Below are 25,408 nucleotides of genomic sequence, written 5' to 3' on the forward strand. Positions count from 1 at the left end.
GGTAATTTAGAATCAACATTTTTGATAGCGGCACACAAATGTGGTAATATATGAAAAAACATGGAAAGTCTAGGTTTTAGTGTGACCACTTTGCCCTTCAGCAGAAAGCCATCTGAATCATTAAATTAACTAACCAGTTGATGTATTAGCTCTGGACACACACATACTGTACTTCTAGGCAATTTCCAGTAACATTGGCACAAAGATTTACTTACCATGAAGGACTTGATATATTTGCTATTTGAGAAGCTTATAATTATTATAATCAGAGTATGGTCAAGTAATTGGAAAGGCATTAATGAATGAATAGTCTCAGTACATTAGAGATGTGTTCAAATGGTTTATACATAGATGTTGTTTTTAAGCCTCTGCACTGCTTAGATATCTTCCAGCTTGTGTGCAGGATCAGGCTGAGGGAGCAGACATAACAGATAGTCAAATACCAGGCAACTCATGTTGTTCTTGAAAAAAAGCACCCATTGAGATAACGGACTGGTCCTGAGGTGTGAATGATCTCTCTTGGTGCATCAAGATCAGTAAACATCTTGTAGTGCCAGTTTTATGCCAACTTTTTGGTTCTGCCAGACATGAAGAATTCCCAATGTGGCCTACTACCTGGCCTCCAGACTTTAAAGCAGTACACTGTAGGATGTCTTGTTTGGTTATATAGGAAAGTTTTACACAGTAAACTGGGTTCCATTTTAGTTGTTTCTGTTATTGTTTCTGTTATACTCCTGATCGTATTGTGTCCTGCAAAGAAGCTCAAAGATGCTAGTCAGAGAAATATCAAGATGCAATGAGCACTCATCACATGCAATGATTTTGAGCTCATTTACAAATTTCATGTAATGACGAGCCATGGTGAATGAAGATTGGAATGATATTTTATGAGAAGGAGAGCAGGGGAGACGATGGATGTGATGGGAGGAATTAAAAGGAAATTAGAGGAGTGAACATAACCTCAAAGCAGATGCTTTTGAGACTGCCGAAGAGATGAAGGCAACCTGCCTGGGGTGTTTGTGTGTAGCTGTGTGCGAGTGTGTTCATGCTGTGTTTAGTGTAGATGCAAACATTCTCTCTCACACGATGTTGGTGATTAAAAAATGTGATGGAGTGAACCCATCAAAACAAACCACAGTGTCACTAAACTAAACTTGTATTTAATACTATGGCAGCAAATGTTCTAATAATCCCATAACCACTGAGCTCTTAATTTAAACTCCCAGGTCTTTTCACACTTACTTTGCTCATTAACAGCCAAGTATGTTGTTTCTCACTTGTGTGTTGCAACTGTAGCTGAATGAATTACAGTGAAGCTGCAGTTAGGTATTTATAGTCATGCTAAAGGGAATTCTTGAACCCTGTTAACACTGTTAACAGCTGTTACAGCTAAAGATACATCTTCATCTAGTGAAAGAATTTCACATTTGAATGAGGAAGTGTATTCACCATTAGTTTGATTTGTTTGTCCAAGTGAGAACACTGCTGTTGATGCATAGCATGACTGCAATCAGTATCCATACCTCCACCAAGACAGTAATGTTTTCACCTATGTCGGTTTGTTTGCTGGTTGGCTTGTCTGGTGGTTGTTTGGTCAGAAGGATTACAGAAAAAATATTTCACAGCTTTCAACGAAACTTGGTCGGACAATGGGTCTCAGCCCATAATAGACCTCACTAACTTTTGATGCGGATCAGGATAAAGGGATGAATCCAGGATTTTTTTCTTTTTTCTTTAACATTGTGTGATGCATTTTTCAACATTTTCGCATGGATCGCGATGAAAAAAAAAATCAGGCATATTTAGGTGGCCGGTTTCCATGAGTAAGTACAAAAGGGTATTGTTGGGCCTTGGTGGCGGTATTTGCTCTACTGAGTGCCATTGTAGTTTGTTACTGTGTTTATATACAACTATTCTGCGTAAGCAAAATGCATTTTGGGAAAACATTTTCCACAGATGGCCCTTTTCAAGCTAGCGGCATTGCTCACGGGATGGCAATGTTGGTTCCAGGCTGAAATATCTCAACATGTATGAAAGTTTGTACACACATTCATGTCACCCTCCTTAAGAAATCTAATATCTTTGGTGATCCCTTAACTTTACATATATCTTTTAAACATGAGATAGTCAGTGTGAATTGTGATATGTGAAATGTACTGCTGCTTTTTTTCAGTTGCATTTTGGACATCATGCTGCCACTGTTAACATCATTTTTCCGTCTGGGTCTGTTCTGGTCAACAGAAGTTTGGATGATGTCTTTTATATTTGGCTATATTTTGAACAGGGTCTTTTCCTTTAATTCTTTCATGTCTAGTTCAGATACATTTTCCACAGGTCTGTTTTAGTTCAGGCCAAAAACTTCTCATGAAGACCTCTAATATGAATGTTATTCAAAAGGCAAACTCACACATCACATGCTGAGCTGGGGAAGTGGGAAACAAACTGGCCACAGGATATAACCACAAAACAAACGTGTTGATCGCTTCCAGGAGGTGGATTCAGAAAACATTTCACCTTTTCTCTCTAGGCTCATGTTCAGCCCCTTTTCCTTCAGTTATTTGATTTCAGGTTAAATAATTAACTTTCTTAATGTGTAAATTAGGTATAAACACCAAGGAATGTTTCATACAACGAGGAAAACCGTTTTGTTGGAATTTAATTTTCAAACTCTTCCTACACACTTCCTAAATTTTGTGCCTTTTCATTGTTGGAATTATAAAGTTTGGGGAAACTTTAAGACAGCTGGAGACAGACTGACAATTTCCTCAGTACGAAATACCCTCATTAGCTCCAACGGCCTGAATGTGTCTACCTTGGTTCCAGCAACAATTCAGTACTTGAGTAGCTGTTGCAGTCATCCTCTAATACCAGCGTCAAAGCTCCACCATAATTTTAAGATCATATTTTGCATATGGCCACTCACATGTCATTATGGGGACTTTGCAAGTGGGGCTGGATATGCAATGATGTCAAAATGGAACAAGAGTTTTCTTCTTTGTGGTTTGACATGCTGACAAAGAAGCCACTGTCGTGGCACACACACACATGCACACACACACACACACACACACACACACATGGACATGGACACATTTAATATTTGATTAAAAAAACTGCAGTTTATTTTCCCCACTTTTCAATATGAAAGTACTTACTTCAGTTTGACATGAAGTGCCAGGGGACCAAGCTCAGGTTTTGCAGCATTTGGGTTCATAACATTTAGTTTACAAGGCCTCGGTGGATGCAGACATCCGTGCTGCAGTTCCTGACAGGGTTTAAATGCCTGGCCTTCCTACTGTTATGGAGTCTGACTTGCAGATGAAAAATTAGATTTTCAGAGCATTCTTGCCAGAGTCTAACTCAAAATACAGCTTTTTTTTCTTCTGTGTTACCTAGTGTTATAAATAGAAACTGAACTTCCACAGCCTCCTACGAGATGAAAAGGCTAGCATGTTTGCTGTCACATACTGCCAGTTCTTGTTTCAAATTCCTGGCAAACAAGTGAACTGAAGGAGGGTGTCTTCATTAGCATAAATCACTCTGTAAACAAGACCAAAAGTGGAGTGCGAGCATTTCAACAAATCCTTTAAACTACAAACATGATGACGAAATAAACTCTTTGGTGATTCTAGTGGTAGATTAGACATGACCCTGTTTAACTTTCTGTAATTCAACCTGATACTCTGTGTATCCTCAGGCTCGGATCTTTAATGGTGGAAGTGAAGGGCTCTTTGCAACCAATTAATGAAACACCAATGCGTAGACCGAAGCTTTTATCACTGTCTCAGTTGTAACTCCATGCAGATTTTGAATGTAATGATGAAATTAAGAGTCAATTTTCACACTCCAAGCTGAAATCTTCTCTGCACATTGTTGCACTGAATCTGTAAAGTAGATACTGTATATTGCTATATATAGGGAAACAAAATTGTATTTGAACTAAAACACAGTGTTGTGTCTTTTGTTTCTCTTTTTGTTGTCCACAATTTAGTGGTTTTTAGCTTTTAACAGAACTGCAGCTTCTGTTTATTGGTGTTTATTGGTGTCGTTTCACTTTGACAACAAATTCTCCGCTGTTGTCTTGTTGTCAGCTCTCCTCACTCTCTGCTGGCCCTGCTGTTGCATGGAGTAGATGCTTGCAGCAGGTTGAAGTTGCAGTGTCCATTTTCCAGATCCATTTTTTAAAGAGCAAAACTATGATGGGGGTGGTGGGCAATGCCCCAACACCATGTAACACCTGGAATATCGTCTACCGCAGCAAGCCTAAGGCCAGCGAGTTTCACTGATGAGGTAAACAGCCAGCCAAAGTGAAAATTTTTTCTTAAAACATTCATGTCCAAAGGAAGCATCATCATCTTTAAAAGAGCTCTTTGTAATTCCCAGCCACCTGCTCTTAATGAATTTCCACCCTTCTCGATGTTTAGTTCAGACCCTTTTTGTCATTTATATTATACATTTCATTTGTTTCTATGCAAATTCATTGCTGCAAGTTGTTAAAATTGTAAAGACTGAAATATAGTACTACTACAATGTATGTATTTATTTACACCCTTGAGCAAAAATATCAGTGCAATAGTATACACCAAAATGCCACTCCTTTTTTAGAGGGCAGAATTTTCCTTGGTGTTTGGTGTATGAAAAATAAAGGCTAATTACTGTAACAGTCAAGACCATAAATATAGAATACAAAAATTACAATAAAATATAAGGACATACTATAAGAAGAGAGAGTGTTTTAGACTCACAAAGCTGTACAGTTTTGTGCAGATCTCTTCATCATGGGATGTGCAAAAGTTCACAGTATAGAAAATATGTGTCATGGCATGATGGTCAAAGATGTCAGCTAATGTATAGAGACAGATGTCTACTGGGGGACCTTGTTGATGAGACAAGCTGCAGGAATTTTGGTCAAAGATGTGGCAGGGCAATTAGTTTAGTTCAGACACATTGTGTTTATTAGAACATGTTAGCACTGTGTTTATAATACAGAGTGAACAGTGATATGATCAGGCTAAGATATGCAGTGTGAAGCCCTCTGTACATGTAAGATATGATAAGAGGGATGATTTCACTCAGATGATGTCATTACTCATAATACATACATAACAGTGCCACCTGCCCTCTTTTAGGAAGAAAGTAAAGAACAGTTGTGTACAAAACTAACAATTTTATATTGTCACATACCGGAAATACGGAGTGCAGAGAAAAAAACCTGTTCATCAGACAGCTGGTGAATTTCAGAGGGCACACAGTTTACAAAGAACAAATAAGTGAGATCCTCGGCCACTTTAGACTTACTTGGCACTGTCACTAAAAAACGCGTCTAAAGCTTGATACAGCAGGACCTTTCAGCTATGCAGGCTGGGTTGTTTCCTCATGGGGTAGTAGCAAGAGTTGCTCCTTGTTCATACCTGTAGCAAGAATTTCATGAATTACAAACTGTACATATTATATCTAACAGTGTCATTGCTACAGTGAGACACACATATACAGTCGCGGTCAAAATTATTTCTACAGCTCTCATGTTTCTGTGATGGAATGAGTGGAACACATACTACTTTGTCACAAAAAACATTCATGAAGTTTGCTTCAAATCTGAATTTATTATAGGTCTTCTAAAAATACAGTAATTCTAATATTCAGTTAAATGTCCTTTGGCCATTTTCACCTCAATTAGGTGCTTTTGATAGCCATCAACAAGCTTCTGGCTGAATTTTTAACTACTCCTCATGACAGAACCGGTGCAGTTCATCTAATTTTGCTAGCTTCCTGGCACGGACTTGTTTTGTCAGCACAGTCCACATGTTCTCAATGGGGTTCAAGTCAGGACTTGGAAAGACCATTCCAAAAACTCAATTCTAGCCTAATTCAGCCATTGCTTTACCACTTTTGATGTGTGTTTGGGATCACTGTCCTGTTGGAACACCCAACTGCACCCAAGACCCAATCTTCAGGCTGATGATTTTAGGTTTTCATGGAGAATTTGGAGATAATCCTCCTTCTTCATTATTCCTTTTACTTTCTTTAGAGCAGCAGATCCATAATACTACCAGCACCATGCTTGACAGTAGGTTTGGTGTTCTTGGGGTTAAAGCCCTCACCTTCTCTCCTTCAAACATACTCAACTCAGTTTTTGTTCATCTGACCACAGAGTTTTCCTCCAGAAGGATTTTTCTTTGTCCATGTGATCAGCAGCAAACTTCGGTCGAGCCTTAAGGTGCCATGTCTAGAGCAAGGGCTTCTTTCTTGCATGGAAGCCTCTCAGCTCGTATGTTGATGCAAAACACACTTGACTGTGGACACCGACACCTGTCTTCCAGCAGCTTCTAATTCATGAGGGGCATGTGCACTTTTTACTTACAACAGTTGATTTTGGGACCTGTAACTGCTTTGAAAAGGCTCCAAGTAACATTGCTGACTCTCTTTCAGATCAATGCTGAGCTCTTTAGTCTTTCACATTGTAGTGTTTGTGGCTGAGTCTTATGGGTGTATCAAACAAGCCCTATTAAAATGGGCCCAGAAAAGTCACCAGCAACAATCATAATCACGTAGAAGATGTTAAGAGGCCATGCTACAAAGAAAATTTTAAGTTACTGTGTGTACACTGCCCGGCCCAAAAAAAGGCACACACTATACAATATTTCTTTGGACTGCCTTTAGCTTTGATTACGCTGTGGAATTGTTTTGATGAGCTTATGCAATGTCACAACATTTATTTCCATCCAGAGTTGCATACATTTTTCACCAAGATCTTGTATTGATGATGGCAGAGTCGGGCCACTGCCTGAAGTATTTGTTTTGTTGTCTTTGGTTGAGGTCTGGAATCTGGTGGCCAATCCATATGTGAAAATGATGTCTCATGCTCCCTGAACCACTCCTTCACATTTATAGAAAATCCTGGTCATTCAGTATATTCACATAGTCAGCTGTCGTTTTGGACAGCTGACATTTTTTGGGCACCTAATGTTGAACCTAGACCTGACCAACTGAAGCAACCCCAGATCATTACCTTGCCCCCACAGGCTTGTACAGCAAGCACTAGGCATGATGGGCGCATCACTTCATCCACCTCTCTTCTTACCCTGATGCACCCATCACTCTGGAACAGGGTAACTCTGGACGCATCAGACCACATTACCTTTTTCCAGAGTCCAATCTTTATGCTCCCTAGCAAATTGAAGACTTGTTTTTGGATTAGCCTCACTGAGAAGTGATTTTCTCGAGGCTACACAGCTGTCCCAATCCCTTGAGTTTGTGCGTGTGGAAATGCTCTTACTTTCTAGTTCTACTGTTGATTTTTTTACGGCCAATAATTTGACCCTTCTGAAACAGAGTATCCTCTTTTCCATGACCAGGATGTGTCTTCCCACATGGTTGTTTAAGAAATGAGAAGCTACTCACTGCATCAGTTAGGACTAAATAACTTGTTGCCAGCTGAAACATATCAGTAACTGCAGTAATTATCTGATGGAAGGCTCTTACCTATTTCCCCCTATAAATCCAGGTGGTGACTTTTTTTTGGCTGGGCAGTCTATATTCTTTGAGCCAGCAGATTTGGTCACATTTTCAGAAGACCTATAATAAATTCAGATTTGAAGCAAACTTCAGGAATGTTTTTATATGACAAAGTAGTGTGTGTTCCTCTCATTCCATCACAGAAACATGAGAGCTGTGGAAATCATTGGTTTCCAGTCTAAAAAGACGTTGTGAGTTCAGTTTTTTACTCGCCCACAGCTGTCTCCAGCGTTGGAAAGCTCCTCTTTTGCTTCTTTTTACATTGCTTCTTTTCTCTGCAATGGACACGTTTTTCTTCCAGGAGGTGTTGTTTGAGATGATAATAAAAGTTGTTTTTCTGGAGCTTCTGCCCATTTGTGATTCCCAAATAACTAACTTAGGCAGTAAACTCCAACGAGGTAGTCATTCTCTCTGGCAAGGTCGACTTATTCAGCCTCTCCTGCAGCAGACTAGAGGCTACAGTGACTATATCTATAGCGGCAGACTTGGTATTACAAAAAGGGACGGCTTGTCCTGGCTGCTTTACAGGGGATATCTCTGCATTGCATAGGCACCCTGGACATAATGCCAGAACTGTTTCAACTTTTTCACATTAAGTTGAAAGGGTTAGATCATTTTTTGAATATTTTAAACAAGAATTATGTTCAGATCTTATAAAATACACCTTTAAATGGTTTGTTGCGTCCACCATGATTTTGACCCAGTATTGAACCCATCCTTCAGCAATTTCTGCTTGCCTCATTTGTGGCTTCCTTGTTAGGACAGAGGACGATGTTGAAACAATTCAAAAGTACAAGACTTATGAGTGTACAGCCATGCTAGCGCCTCTGTCAGGCTGTACATAGGCACAGTGCTGTTTGCTAACAACATTGCTAACATTTGCTAACTAGCAGGAAATGTATTACAGCAAGTAGCTAATTAGCTATCTAACCAACACAATGATCAACAACACAAGATGCATCCTTGCTAGTAGAAAGAAGGAGACATCTGACAGAAAGCTGATGGAGGTTGTAGTTGAAAGTCTGTTTTTGCGTTGTGTTTTGGCATTTATGTGGCTGTGAGTCACTGTTTGCCAATGCTAGAATGGTGGCCGCTATTACTTTGTGCACATATGTTTGAAATGAAATGTCATGCTCTCTGGCCATGTGAACGCAACAACATAATCATAGTTATATTACAGTATAAAGCAAATCTCTCAATTTTGTGCTCTTATTTTTTTTTTTCTCTGGAAAAAAAGCATGGGCAATGTCATTTACAGAGCAGTTTATTTCAGCGCGACTTTAACATCTAAGAATCCGCCATTGGATGTTATAAAATTATGAATACTGAAATAAATGACGAATTTCCGCTTTGAAATGATAATGTGAAGAGAGGCATCTCTATGCAAAGGCAGGGAACCAGTGAAGCACACACACACATATACATCAGACCTTGGCAGAATTAAGACATCACAGAAAACAACAGCTTCTGCTACAGGTGTGCTGTGCTTAAGATGTTCAGATACTTGATCCTGAAGCACCAACATGAACATATGTGTTCAACACCACACATACATACTCCTGCTGAATATACGTGTGAACAGATGAGCATGAAGTCTCGTCGTGCACGTGTCCAGTAAGCTTTCTTGCTGTGTCTTGTAGAAGTTAATTTTACCCTTCAGCTTCATTTAATTAGAAGCAGCGAGTGAAAAGGGCAGGATTTCAGTCTGGCTGACTGGAGACAGCGTGTAATGTGGCTCACCGCTGGACCAGAGCAGGATGACTGCTGGATCCACGTTAGACATAATCCCTGGATTACACACATGCACACCAACTCACATGCACGCACAAATACACAATTATTAGAGATGTGGACATATTCCTCCCTTATTCTCTCCCTTTTAATCTCAGTAAACAATGTTGCTTTCTATGTTGAGATGCCCGTATTACCTAGTTCACTGTATATATGAAACATATGTCTTAATAGCTACACACACTTCTCAAAAACAAAATGGATTTTCCCTTAGTACCGGGAAGTAATCACAAAATGAGGGTCTTATTCTGGCATTGTCAGTTCTTAAGCAATTTTTTGGAATTATGCTGTAATGTAATACATAATACATATAATACAACATAATTCTCATATTTAAATAATTTTTGATTCTGTACATTTTGCATTTGATTGCTGAAAGCTCCAGAGCACTGCACTTGTTAACATTATTATTGTATTCAGGTGTTATTTCAATCTTTGTTTTTGTCTTATCCCTGATTGTATTTATATGTCCTCTTTGAACACATCCTCTTTTTTTTGTCAGAATTGCACATAACGTGTTTCATCATCCTCCTATTCCAGCAAATTTGTATTTTCATAATTTATGGCACACATATTTCATAGAAAATAGATCAAATCCATTGAACTGAATGGATTGGGTATCAATAAATGTGAATTATTATGCTTTGGCCTTCAGTCACCGGATCTCAAACCAAATTAACACCTATGTGAGATGGATGAAATGTTTACCACTCTTAAGATACTTATACTGATACTGTATTGCTATTTTAACATAGTCAATAAGAATTCTGTTTGAGCTCAACTAAACAAAGGCAACCCAAAGAACCCTGCCCCATATACAGTAACCACCTCAAGAATAGCTAAATTAGTAAATTAAGTAATAGATAAAATAAAACAAGCAAGTATTCAGACAGGAATACTAACAGAGCCACGACCGACTATAGGACTTCCCATTATATGCATTCCCTTCCACTGTCTTATAGACAGGAGAAATAACAGCAAATAGTAAGTAACTTAGAAGGACACAAACGTCCCTCTGGAAGCAAAATTTATATTTCAGGCTTGAGAGCACTCTGGTGTGTGGATGTCGCTTCTCTTTGGAGACTCTCAACTCATGTGAGACAACATTTACATTACATTTATTAATCACTGGCCAAAAGTTTTCTGTATTGGCCACATCTGTTACACTTTGTGTGTGGAGTGTAGACCCAAAAGCGGACAAAGAGGCAGGGAATAGTTATTCATAGACTTCACAGGGTAATTGCAGGTGAAAGTGAAGTGAGTCACCGGTGAATCTCCATCCGGGAGGGAGTAGGTGAAGCAGAGGTTGCTCATGGTGGTGCTGGTGGTAGCGTGGTGAGTTGAGACTCCGGTGAGCGTAGGGTAAGGCTGTTGGCTGCAGAGGTGCGGAGAGCTGGACAGCTGGAGCTGGAGCTGGAAACACTGGTAAATGGGGTGCAGGTGAACACTGAGGGCAGAGAACCACGAAAAATGTTAGATCTCCAGGAGAGAAACAAGAAAACGCTAGAAGCCTTTTTAATTGATGATTTAGCCGGAGCCATGTACCACATCTAACTGACGAAATCATCTGGCAGCAGGTAGCATGGAGAGCAGGGCTTGTCAGCAGCCGCTGATTGCCAACCTGCTGCAGGTGAGCGTGTGTCAGCAGCTCCGGTGAGTGGACAGCTCCGCCCAGCCTCTCAATGCACCTCTGCAAGCACAACAGAAAAAGAAACAAAACACCAAGCACAAAATATCTGCCACAGAATCTGACAGAATATGACAACATCATTCTTAAAGTCAACTCTAAGCTGGTGAAGAGAGAGAAAAAAAAAGAAAAACCTTTAATTCTGGCGAACAGGTAAAACTGGTGTTTGTGAATGTGAATGACAAACTGCAGCTTCTGCTTCTCCTGCCTCTACAACATAATGTGCTGCATGTTTTTTTTGTTTTTTATGAAAAGTGAATATGGGCCAGAATGAAAGTGCAGAAAATGTTTCTTTGTGTAGTGTCAGCCAAATAGATGACAAGGAGAGAACAAGGCAAAGCAGATGAAGTTCAGTACTACAGTATAACATCTGCTGTGTGATTCACCTAGTTCAGAGGAGGAGAGGAGGTGAGAAATGGTACGTCAGGGATGAGGGAAAAAATGAATAGAATGGGGAAGAGTGGAGAGAAATAAAGGAAATTAGAAAAAAAATAATAGAGCAATGACAGAGTGAAAAGTAATGAAAAGAATGAAAGGAAAACGAAAAAACCTTATCACCTTGCCCCTATTGTCTGAAGACAGACAGTAGGGGCGAAAGAAGGGAAAGGATACCAGAGGGACATATGATGTAGAGAAGAGTAGCAAAGAAGAGGGGGCATACCAAAGGAAAGTGAGGGAAGAAGATATGATACAAATAGATAGGAGATAATACGCGCCACATAATACAAGAGATCTACTGCGGGATAGTTTTCTGTTCCAGCGGCTTTCAGATATGACCCCACCCAACACATACAAACCCACACAAACAGATTATGGCCCGAGATTCAAGGAAGAACATGCAGATAATGGAGGCGCTGGGATTAATAATGAGATTAGGGGAGTGAAGGAATTGTGGGTTGGGGGTGGGATTACAGCTGCCAGTCCAAAGTTAACAAATACAATTTCCAACAGACAGCGAATGAGCAAAACAAAGCTGCCATAAGAGGATTGGAGGGCTCGTCCATTATGACTCAAACTACATCTCAGATTGCCTTGCGCGTAGAGAATTGGGATGGTATTGGTACTTTCAGTCCGACACACACACATAAATGTTTGAATCTCTGAAATCTTCAATACCTAAATATTATTATTTACTATTAAAGTCATAACTAATAGTATACTGAGCTAATCTGCCTCATAAATGCTGCACTGTTTTTGTAGTTTGATCAGATATAATTGGAAGTGGCCTGACAACATGAGCAAACAACCCCCTTACTGTTACTAGATTCACACTGAGTTTTCAGCAATCCTGATTGATGCAAGTAAGAGACATCACGTTTTTCAAGCTGTGCCATGGCCACTTCAAACCAGTGAGAGGAGCAGAGACAAGAAAACAAACAAAAAACCCCACAAACAAACAGAAATTCATACTCGATCAGGTTGCTGTTCCTGAGCTATGGCTTTGAATAATGGCTGGAACATTCATAATATGATGATGTCACAGTGAAGTTGACCTCTGACATTTTGGATATAAAATGTCATAACCTTCATCATTCATCATTTGTGCGGCATTTTTGTCATAATTGTCATATGAATTGTTGAGTTATGGCCAAAAATGTGTTAGTGAGGTCACAGTGAGCATTGATCAACAAAATCTAATCGGCTCAACCTTAAAGTCCAAGTGGACATACGTATGTGCCAAATTTGATGAAAATTCCCTTACAGGTGGACGGACAGACAACACAAATTTGTTATTATTATTATTATTATTATCATTATTATTATCATTATTATTATCATTATTATTATCATTATTTACTATCACCAGCAATAGCAACAGAAAGTTCAGAGACAAAAAAAAATGAAGAGATGAAATGAAGAGAAAAAGCAAAATGTCCTGGAAAATCTTGTGTTGTTGTGGAAATTTATTTAAACATTTTCTTATTTTTCTATCAGTGCTCCCCAGAACGGATGACATTGTCATCTGAAAGGGCTAAGTTAAGTTAAGGATCATATCAATGTACAAATGGTAATCTATTGGTATTTATATAATGGTATTTTGAGTAAGCTGCATGCTGTGAAATCACCCCAAGTCACATCACACAGCAGCACCTGCAGGCTGGATGTCATTGATGTAAAGTTAATAATGTAAGTTACATTATGCTTAAAATGTAAATATTAGCTACTGCTGGCTGGTAGTTAGGTTTATAGATTAATGTTGCTTTCTTCCCATCTTGTTGAATAATGTTAAATTGATTAGCATGTCAGGTTCAGTTGCTTAAGTTGTCGTTCTTGCTAGCTTGTTTTGCCTGCAAAGGTTTAAGGTTTGTGATTCAACTCTGGCTAGGAGCAATGGTTTCAAATGTGTGTTGGGCATTGTTCAGAGAGTTTGATAATAATGATTGGGACGTCGGGGTTAAAATAGTGAATGGCAGCCCAACTGTACGCATGTGAAACACTGGCTAAATACTGGCTAACGGTACTTTCACTTTGCTAGTATTGTCTTTTCAAACACAATGCTGCACTGTTACGGAAATGGGCTGTAACATGATGTGAAATGTTTAACTTCTGTAGCGGCTCTCATAGTGGGTGGGTGTGCCTTTATATAAGACCCCACTAAATATAACCAGAGTAATGGGGTTGAAGAATGTTTTGATAAACTGATTAGTTTCTGTCAGTGGCAGTTAATACTCCGAGCAAACTCGACTCGAACTTTAGAGTCAAACTTAAGTTATTTAACCATCATATAGTGAAATACAGTTGAACCATCTTTTTTACTTTTCTATTATTAATTCCCTAAATGTCGATGCAGAGCTGCAGTGAAAAGACGAGACAGATGCCCTCTGTGTTTTACTCTGAAGTGCAACACTGTGTGACATGGAGCAACTGATTTAAAAACCGACGCTCTCGCCTTCATTGAGTGGAATCCCTTAGGTTATGACTCCGTGGCATTTTCTGTGGTGTAACTGAGAAACCAGACGTACTTTCCATCACAGAAGTAGATCATGAGATTGTGATGATTATTGTAAATTCAGCGATGCTCTTCACTGATCGGAGCCATCTGCCTGTCTGTGACATAGCCTTCAGTGCTGATTGGCTATTACTTGCACCTCGGCGTGTAACTAATCAGCTAGTGCTGTGGGTGGGACACTGAGGGAGACTTCAGAGTGTATAGGTACATAATCATCGCTTGTATGTATTAAAGTATACTGTACAGTACAGTATTACAGTAGTAGTATACCAAGTAAGTTTAATTAAACCGTACATTTTTCTTTAAAGGCAACCAGTTAGTAGTTGGTTTTAATTATTTATTTTAATCTTTTAAATCAGACTTCCACAGAGAGAAACATATTAGTATATGGGCATGATCCCAGTATGATTGTCACTGAAAATGTCCTGGGAAAGTCAAGAAAAGAGTGGGAACCCTGGAAATGGAATACATGTTAAAGCGAGCGACATCAGCTCTCAGATGTCAGAGCAGTGAGGTCTGAGGCTTGGAGGGCTTTAACTGCAAGTATGTCCAAACATTTTCATAATTAAAAAAAATAATAATATATGAACAATCACATCATGATTATTATAGTTTATATTTCCAGATAAGAATTGATTTTTGTTTGACCTTAATATATAAGGGTACTTAACTAACTTTCACTTCTGCACTTTATAACACAATAATGCATAAAGACAGCGTAAGCGTCCAGACACATGCACCTCAATGTGCGTCTTCTCACGTGTGTGTGTGTGGATTCGTGTGTTGCTCCTGGAAAAGAGCAAAGGCAGGAAAATTAGCTAGACAACGGAGGAACACTTGGATGAGAAATAAGCTGTCTACAGAACACCAATGAGATGTGTGTGTCAATGCATGCACATGGTTTTGCAAACACGCATCTCTGTGTGGTTTTGCAGGATCCACAGGGCTAAAACTCTTGAGAGATATCTTGAGAAACAGTTGAAGTGTGAATAACATAAACCAATGAAAAGGCACAGAGGAATTGCCCTGGAGTAATACCTTGTTTCTCTGAGCTGTGTGTTTGTGTGTCGTCAAGGGGGAGCCTGAGTGTATAATTTGTATATTTAATAATTGCTAACAAATGGCAGATTGAGTGAGGGTAATTTTTATTTTGCTGATAGAATGCAATTCTTTCTCATCAGATTCATATACAGCTACAAAACAGCTACTGCAAGGAGATGATATTGATTTCTCTCTCTCTCTCTCTCTCTCTCTCTCTCTCTCTCTCTCTCTCTCCTAACTGGTCGAGGCAGATGGCCACCCACCATTGACTGTCGCCAAGTGCTTACTCTTGGGGGAAATGTTGGGTCTCTGTAAATAATTTAAAGCATATGGTACAGATGTGGTCAAACTGGAAACTGTAATGAGATAACTTTTTTTGTGCATTTATGCCAGACAAATAAAGATTGATTGATTGATTGATTGATTGATTGATTGATTGATTGATTGATTGATTGATTGATTGATTGAACACCAATGATAATCCTTCAGGTTTTCTTATGTTCTTCTTATTATATTTCATTGTGCTCCATTCAGGCCTTTTCAATACTGTATTGACTTTTGGGCTTCATCAAAGGAGCAGCATTGTGCAATTGCATGTAATATCTGGCATAAATGTAACACATCCTGTCTTATTTATTTGTTAGTTAAATATATTATTCATGTGCTTAAGTTTCAAGGTGATCAAAAAGGGAAAATTACATAAATTACATAGATCAGGAAAGTAGAGTCCAGTTTAGGGTGCTGTCTGTTAATGCTTCTTTCTACTTCTGGACTCATCATTTTTCAGAAGCAGTTGACAACCAAACCATTTGAGAAATCCACACACAGTCATGACAGAATCACAGTATGGATATCCATGTCCATATGCAGTAGCATAGGGCTTCCTTCCCCTTTTGAAATAAACTATTATTGTGTATGCAGAAAAAGTTGATTCACATAGTGCAAGGATTTGTAGTTTTTTGGTAGAATCAGCCATTAACTACTGGTACTCATCACTCCCTATGTGCTGCTTTCTACACGGCCTTGGAGGAGTCAGAGAGGAGAAAAAAAACTCATTGTTGCATACAATTAATAATACATGCGCACAGATTACTAATTCACGCTCTTGATTTTAATATTGTTTTTGGCATGAGACACCTACTCTCAGTCTCTCATTCTCACGCTACACAAACAAATCTCACGCCAAGTTAGAGGAAGCCACAAAGCTACTTCCTAATGAAAAATATAAAGTATATGTCTGGATTAACTAGGCTTCCTCTGCACACCGGATGGTGTAACACATGGTTATAGTCGACAGAAGTGCACACACACACGCACACAAACCTCTCCAAAATCACAAAACACCTTTTGTTTATGTTGAGTTTGGCCTCTTTCACTTTGCTCTTCAATTCCATGGAGTCTATAATGCATCAGGTTAATTAACCTCATAGAAAACATCAGTGCTTGTGTTGTGTTTGTTGCCCACAAATGTTGTAATGTAGTATTATGTCCTTTGAGTTTATTAAATACCTATAGACATCACACAGTAGCAGGATGTGTCTTTAAATTAATAATGGGTCTCTGCATTATCATGCATGTGGTGCAGCAGCAGCAATTTTATTACTTTATATACAGGTAGTAAGTCAGTCAGTAAACAACATTCTGCAGTTCAGACACCTAGATGTGTTTCCATATACTTGACGCAACCTCTCTATTCATTAAAGTAAAAAAAACAACAAAATATGGCAGTAAATAGTTGATATTAAAACACATTTTTGGGTCACCCCGGTAGCTCATTTGGTAGAGCACATGTCCCATGTACAGAGGCTCTGTCCTTGCTGCAGCAGCCCAGGGTTCAAGTCTGACCTACAGCCCTTTGCTGCATGTCATCCCCTCCTCTGACTGCGTCCTGTCAATAAAGGCCAAATAGTATATGTGTATATATATATATATATATATATATATATATATATATATATATATATATATATATATATATATATATATATATACACGTATATATACATATATACATATATATCTATATATATGTATATCTATATATATATATATAATATGACGTGAATTGGTAAAGAGTTATGAGTATAACAAACAGTATATTTGCAATATACTGTAGGAATACTAGAACAATTGGGAAAAGACAGAAGAAAACTTTTTTGTATTCAGACAGCCAAGGATGATGAGGTGAGGGGTTACATTTTGTCAGGAAGCAATGGGACAAATGAGTACTTGGATGTGGGGAAATACAGAGAGTGGAGTTTCCTAGTGATGTAGTGATTCTGCCTGTGGTTTTGCCACTAATGAGAACATCTGCATTAGTGAAACAGACGGAGTGAGAGAGAAATAGCTGAAGGGCAAGGCTTTTTGAGAGGAGAAAACAACTAGACTTTCAGAGAGTGCAGGAAAGAAATAGTTGAAAATAGAGCAAGTGGTTCAAAAAAGGGAGGGAGATTAGGATCAGAATGGTGTTTTAAACTTACAGAGAGCTCTTACATTTTTGGAACCAAAACTGGAGTTCCAAAAACTGGAACTAAATTGTCAAGGAATGGCATGAAAAACCCTCAGCCTTATTGCATTCATGAATTCATGTAATTTTTGCTCTTCCTTTTCTCCCCAAGGTGCCAATGTCCAGCTCAGTTCGAGGGGCCTGAGTGCCAGCAGAACAAGCACAGTTTCCATGGCAATGGCTATGCCTGGTTTCCTCCCATAATGCCTTGTTTCGAGAGCCATGTGTCACTGGAGTTCATCACTGACGTGGCTGATGGACTGCTGCTGTATAGCGGCCCTTTAGCCCAGCTGCAAGCCTGGGACCACGAGGACTTCATGGCCATAGGTAGGAACATCTAAAGCTTATTTACATGTCCCATCTGGCTGTGATTCTAGATTCTTTACTGTTTGAAAACAAATGTGACTGAGATGATAAAAAATAAATTACTTTATCTTTGCATTTCAATGATTTGAAATGTACAAGTTTATAACTAGCTGCGAGATCTGACTTCAGTGCATTTCCACAAAATAAGCACACAAAGTTCCCAGATCCTACATAGGGAATCTACAGTGTTGTGAGTTGGAATCTTAATTTTTGAAACAATTCACCCCTCATTCACATGGTCTTCTCCTTTTAAAATAGCACACCAACCAATAAGGCTGGCAGGGTGTTGAGGTAAAAAAAAAAAATCTAAAATCAATAGTGCAGAAGTTTGTGCAGAAGTATGCTACAGTTTGTCCTTATGGATTATATTGATGCCAAATTGACAAGAAGATTGTTGATATTAAGCCTTTTATCTTGTGTCTCTAGAGCAATTAATTTTTTGTGGACACATACAATAAGGAATTGTTGACTGGTCATATTACTGAAAGGGAGTTTGGTGTAATATTTTAGCTTAGGAAGCGTCTGTGCTGCTGCGTGTCTGCAGTCTTCCACCCTCAGCCTATTTGTATTATTTATTTTATCAATAAAATACAATTAACAATTAATATTGTGAATTGTTCACATAAAAAAAATAATCAGACAGCATATTGTGGTATTTTATAAGTAATTCCGGTTTCAGTTTAAGTCTTTTTGTCAATACAGTGATTCCTAATTGTTGACAGTATAGTGTTTATCTTTCTGCAGTGTAATTATCACTTATTGTTATTGCACTATTGGTTTGGGTCTTGGCGCCCTACATTTTTGCTGCGATGCCCCAGTAAATTATATTTATCCAAGGCGAAAGTGGCCTTTCCCTATAAATGACTTAATTCTAGGCCTGCTGCTGTCTGCCCGTCCTTGGCAGTGGCAGCAGTGTACCAGCTGCTGATGAAGGAGGTGAGGATGGACTGAATGATGGTAGTGTAGATGTGCACCATCATTGACTTTGGCAGGTTGAACTTCTGCTGATTTGGTGTGAAATGATAAAGAAGAATGGGGAATTTAGGAGATATGATCTCTACTCTGTAGCTGTACTCTAAATGGACAAAGCAGAATCCAGACACACCACAGGACTGATTCCTAATCAGGGATGTTTGTACCCCAGGGTTCCATAGTTCCATAGTTGCTAGGGGTTTGCAGGGAAATGTGGAGTAGCACAACTCATTTGGGTGAATAAGCCTGGAGTGGGAAATGTATCTGCATTTCAGACTTCTGGAATGTATTGCAAAATTAAGCCAATACATTAAATCCACACCCTTTACCATTTTGAAATTCCCAGGAAGCGTCCTAATCAAACCAAAAGAGAAAATGCAGATATCGTACTCATAAAAGAATTGGTCACTATGTCAGTGTTCTTAGTGCCAAACTAAGACAATCTGCATGACATATGATAAATACATCCTGATAAAAATTAAGTTTGCCTCAATATTTAGTCAGTGAAACTTTTGGTGGTCTTCACATGGGGGACTTGATGAATGCTCCACCCTTATTGGACACTTGAGATGTCATGTGATTTTAATAACATGTCATCACAGTTTGTGTTAACCAATAGTTTTATTGACACATTAGGCATTGTCCCACATTAGGCTAATTCACCCTATAATTATTATTATTATTATTATTATTTTTTAAGCTAGTCCACTGCAACACCCGTACACCACATGTTACGAGAAGAAGTCGAAATTGTTAAAGTTATGGATGAATTGTTAAATTGGCTAAAAGCGATGGATAAACAGTTGAAATACTTACTATGGTGGGTAAAGGTATGGTGGGTATCAACTCAAACATCCATATTCTGCAACATATTTGAAAATAAAGGCTAGGAACCACTGGACTACAGTGTCAAGGCCTGCTCATACCAGTATTTAAAATGGAGAAACTGTGCAGAAAAATATTTTCCAAATAAAATTCAACTTAATTTGGGCTTGTAAGCAAATTCTGCACCATTGACCATTTGCAATTATCCTTGACAGTTCTGACCTTGGTGGGAACAGAGAGTTGCAGAGTTCAGAATGGAGGATGAAGTAATATCTTATTAGCTTAACCGTATTTAACCTCCTTTGTCTGAATGTAAACTGCTCCACAAAAGATGAATGGTTTGCAGACAATTATGAGACCTTAGTCGGTAGAACATGGGTACATCTTTTGAATAAACTGTGGGGACTTTTTATTCTGCAAGGAACAGTCATTCTTGTTGGCTCAGAAAATGTTTTTCCTATTCAATAAAACTCTTTAAACTTCTTTATTGAATGAAATACTGTTAAGGGGCTTAAATGGCCCAGTACAAAAAAAAAAAAAAATAGAAGGAAGTTCAGGGAGTTAATGTGACTCCACAAAACAGGCATAGCGTACCTTCAGTTATAACAGAAGTAGTCGATGGCTTATTATTTTTATTTACAATAAACTTATTTTACCATTAGCAGCCATGGTAACAGGAACAGGCAGCTTTTCCTCATCAATAAACATTCATTCAATAAAATGATGTACAACCTCATAAACAAATTGCCATGGTGGGTTAACAGCATAGGAAAAATAGAAAGAAGCTTAAGAAGCTCACTGAATTTGCACTGTCATGTTCTTAGTCTGCTAGTGTGTTATCATTAGTTCATTAGTTAGCCCTGCAAGTACAGTATAGTCCCTTTTAACACCAAGCCTCAACTAAAGATTTTGTAAAGATTTTGTGCGGATTTATTTCACTGTACCATCCCCTGATGTGACCATGCATCCAGAGAAAGATAGAAAACACTGGCTGACAACTATCAAAGGACATGCCAGCTTAAAGCAAACTGTATATGCGTACATCATCATGTAGGTAAGGCAGAAACACAGATGTACATGTATAGCACAAACTAGAGAAATCCATTGTACTTTAACTCCCAAAGTCCCTTTTTCATTTAGCCTGGAGAATAAGGTTTGTTAGTAGACAAGAACGGAAATCCATTTCAGGTTTAATTCCCTGAGTGTATTAACTTACCACGACCTGAGGATTAGGGGAGTGACAGTTATTCTTACACAACTGCACACACACACACACACACACACACACACACACACACACACACACTGGATGATTCTGATCTTATTAAAGCTGACACCTCATGCATTTCGATGTGTGCTACTTTGATTCCCATTTAAACATTGTTTTTTACACACCTGCTTATTTAGAAAAGAAGGAAAAGATGTGCAGTGGACAATCACTCACACAAAGTCCTGCTGCTAACTATGAAGCACACTTTGAATCTTCGTCAGAAAGATCTGAAAATATTTGTAAACAGTGTCGACAGGGTTACATCTCTAGCTCTTCAGGGAAAATGTAGGTCTTTTCTTTTGTTGCTGTGGTAATATTGTTGAAGTCTGAAGACAATAAAGCTTGTTGAACTGAGGGCGGCAGGCAGGAATTATAGACAGACGGAAACAGAGAACAAAATGTTTTGTACGTCTTGGTATATTTAGTGTTTTAATCTGAGAGACTAACGCCTCCTTGTCTCTCTCGTTACTTCTTCCCTTGCATTGGTCCTCTCTCCTGGGAAAGATGCTGTTGTTCCATCACTGCCAAAGTAATATGTGTAGGAGGTTAGGTCTGCCTGGAGAGCCGGATGTGTTGTGTATTTCTCTCTGTGTGTCTGTGTGTGTGCATTTGTGTTAGCAGGTTTGTAGTGTAAATCCTGAATTATTTCTTTAGCTTTGGTTGGTGTTACAGGGTCTGTGTGCATCTGAAAGCCACCCAGCATGTGTTATTGGATCTTAAAGAGTTAACGTGTTTGTGGAGTTGAGGCTGATTTGTCACTGTGCAGAGCGTAATTAGAGTCAGCCTGTACATATTTAGAGCTCTAATTAACTTGTTTCAAGGTTCATCTACTGCATGTGACAAATTCACCAGCAAGCCTACGCTGTGCTGGACCTTAATATAACTGCATTATAGTATGCATGTGTATGTAATGTAATGTCTATCAATGTACCAGACCAGAGGCATTTTTTCCAATATTTGCAGATGGAAGCTGCTTACATGATCTCTGTACTGATTTTTTTTTTTTTTTTTTACCATCTGATTGCCCAATCATGACTACTATCCATCATTAGCATTAGCAATAGCATCATAGGATCGTTCTGATTTATTACAACTTGGGCTTCATAATCATAGATTTTGCTATCATGTCTATTGGTGATACTAAGTATTTGCTGGGATCTGGAAACCTGCAACCTTACTCAAACAAAGTCCAGTTGGTATCTGGAATTACATGTTGGTCTCCTGTTTATCCCCTACACTGCTGCCTGTTTATCATAGACTTTATGTACCGGTAATACATCATTTCCACTTCTCATCAAGTACAGAGCATACAGCAAATTACCTGTTACCTGAGTGTTGGTCTGTAAAATGTGATGAATATTCAAAACAAATACAATTTTATGGCAATTATTTTACAGTTCACCTTTGTGTTCTTTTTCAAATGGGTTTGGGCATTTGTTTACAACCATTTCCAGATACTAACAGTTGAATATCCAGTTTTACCTAACTGAAAGTATCTTTGAAGACCACCATGATGCAACATTTCCTAACAACCAACAACCACCTCCAGAACAACTGATGATAATTGTTACAGTTAACACTTTTTTAGTCAAGACACAGCAAATTTTACCGTGGTTATTCTGGACTGAAGTCCACCCATACAGCACAGCAAATGATTTCTTAGGTTGGACACCTAATGCACAAAGCCATCTGATATACAAATATTATTAAAAAACGTATTCCCCAGCCGCAGTCTGGGACGAACCTCCATCATATCTGATATGAACAATACTGAATGGCCAATATCTGATTTTTAATAAAAAGGATAATATTGGCAGCATATATTGCAGTTGCCCACCTATACTACAAATCTTATATCTCACTTATCATACAAAGCTCAGATATTTTTTTTTAACACATATTAGATATGAGAGAGACAGAAGGGAGTAAAATATTGACTACACTGTACAATGAGAGTTCAATTGAGGCACATGAAAATAAATGAAAATGCTGTAAAAATCACTCTCACCACTGTGTACCACTGAGCTGATTAGATTACAACTGCAGAGCATATACAGGCCAAAAGTTCAAACTAAAACAAAATGAACTAATGAAGCTTGCATTCTGTTTGATTTTCAGACAAAGTGAGACACAATCATCAGTGAACAAATAACATAAGGAACAAAGAGGAAGAGCCGCAAGGATAAAGTACAACGTTCATGTGGTACCAATGTTTATTTTTAGGCCACTAGGGTGACTTAGAGTTGGTTTCCCTAACCAGAATCTGAACCCGTCTTCTCTAAAACAACAAAAACAACAACTATTTGATTAAATAGGATTATTGGGTCACAAGGGAAATGCTTTTCAACTTCAGCCTAAGAACACAGCTTCAAGCATGCACTGCTCACGTTGATGCTCAAAGAACCATATTGGATTGATGCGCAAACACAAGGGGAATCAGACAAAATGGGGTGATTCACTCCCAAATCAAACACGCAGTGAACTGAGTCCTGAAGGTCTCACTCCAACTGGAGTGTATTATAAGTACAAGAGCTGCGCTGGAAATGATAATGTGAGGGGAAACTTACTGTTCCTGTGGCATGACAAAGCGTCGTTTGAAAAGGGTATACAGTAATCGCTTCAGAATACACAGGGAGTTGAAGGGAACGAGAGGTGAAATTTAAGAGATGAAATATGGATTTGAAGGAACATAGGAGCATGAAAAGCGGACAAAAAGAAATGTCAGGTGGCTGTCAAGGAGACTGATCTAAAATCTGACCTGCTTTTTCATTTATGAATGTCAAGTGGCATACGAGAAGCCACTAATATGCCTCCGCGATTTTCGTTTTGACCATATTGCTATCGTGTATATGTGTGTGAGACATTGTTCACCTTGTTATTAAGCCTTGTTAAGTGATTCTGCCCATTGAGCCTGATCATATTCCCCACTGCTTTACACACACATTTCCACACACACACCTTCAGCTTCTTATTGAGATGCTGGTTTGCTTTTCCAAAGCCGCCCACTCATCCGCCCTTTTATCCTGCCGCAGGGCAGCTGTACCAAGCCAGCCCTGCTGTGTAGGCCAGAGAAGGTGTAAAGCACTCTCTCACACACAAACACACACTACACCCAATCTTTGGCCGCTGGGGGAAGAAGAGATTACATGGTTATAACACACAGCTGGTGTACTGTGTGTGTGTGTGTGTGTGTGTGTGTGTGTGTGTGTATGTGTGCGCGTATAGGACATACTAATACCCATACCTAGGTTGACCTCTTTTATTCTAGGTAAGATCAGGACATTGATTGTTTCTTTAAATCTATTTACTTTCACCAGAATGTACATGTATATTAATTTGTAAAGCCTTACATTTCTATAAAGGCATTTTGAGTTTAGGACAGCCTTCTTGGTTAAGAGTTCAGGCTCAGTTTGTTCCAAGCTAAGCTCATGTAACACATTTTCATGCATGGAGCTCATCCAAATTCCCTCCATAAAAGAACAGCAGTTCAAAGAACAATATTAAGTTTTATTGAACAATACTGTTTAGATATTTTATTCATGAGTTTAGAGTAACCTTTTAAAGTAAATGATCATGAAGTCAAGCCTATGACACAAACACCACAAATGTACCAGTCTAACTGAACTGCTTTTGTGTTCAAACACTTATGATGATTATCAGGACTTTTTCCAGACCTTTTGGCTTTTGGTTAATGAGTTATTTGATTGTTATCTATGGAATCTGCTGTGAAGACAGAATAACAAAATGCAAATTTACAGCCAACCCTTACAGCATACTGTATTTGCATTCTAATTTTATTGAGCATAATCATTAGTTTGACTGGAAACCATTATCATCAACTAGCACTCTTGAATAACTAATAAGCATTTACAGCTGCATAACAACGCTGGCACACACTTTATATTTCTAATGAATATTCAGTTGTTTGTTTGTTTAAAGCTGCTTCCCCACCACAAGGCTGACACATGTGACATCAAATACATGAACAGTTGTTGCAGTTGGACCAATCAGAGACCCCTCCCAATGACATTTGCATTGTGTCCAGCTTGTGTCAAATAAGATTAAGTTAAAGAAAATGTAACATTCACCACTTTCTCTGTGTATATTTAAGGCCCAAAAGTTTCCAGTGAACAAGTTCTCTTGCTTCCATTTTCACATAACATTTTTGACAAGTATTGCTCTGTCCCAGCTGCCCCAACACCTGTCTGACTTGAGTTTACTTTGACATTGTCACAACCCTCCTGTCACCATCACCGGAGCTTTAAATGCTTGAAGTAGGTATTTATACCTCACAGAAGAAAGATAGTAGATTAGCTTCCAATCACATAGAGTGAGTAGAGTTATCTTACATATAATTTGTTGAGTGCATAAGACAAGTGTTTTCAAGTGGTAATTAAAAGTGGGACATGTTTTTTTTTTTTTTTCTGACATCTTGAATACATGTGGAGAGTATAAAATATAAATATATATAAGTATAAGTATATA

At 38.6% G+C, this 25,408-nt stretch overlaps 1 protein-coding gene across 1 annotated transcript in view; it reads left to right on the top strand.

The window, feature by feature from the left end:
* LOC140995186 (neural-cadherin) overlaps positions 1 to 25,408 on the top strand; it is a 327,710-nt gene that overhangs the window by 216,396 nt on the left and 85,906 nt on the right. Inside the window, exon 27 of the mRNA XM_073465143.1 lies at positions 17,603 to 17,817. Within this exon, the coding sequence (XP_073321244.1) occupies positions 17,603 to 17,817 (215 nt within the window). The remainder of the gene's footprint in view (positions 1 to 17,602; positions 17,818 to 25,408) is intronic.

Source organism: Pagrus major, chromosome 4 (genome assembly GCF_040436345.1).
Source record: "Pagrus major chromosome 4, Pma_NU_1.0".
Lineage (NCBI taxonomy): Eukaryota > Metazoa > Chordata > Actinopteri > Spariformes > Sparidae > Pagrus > Pagrus major.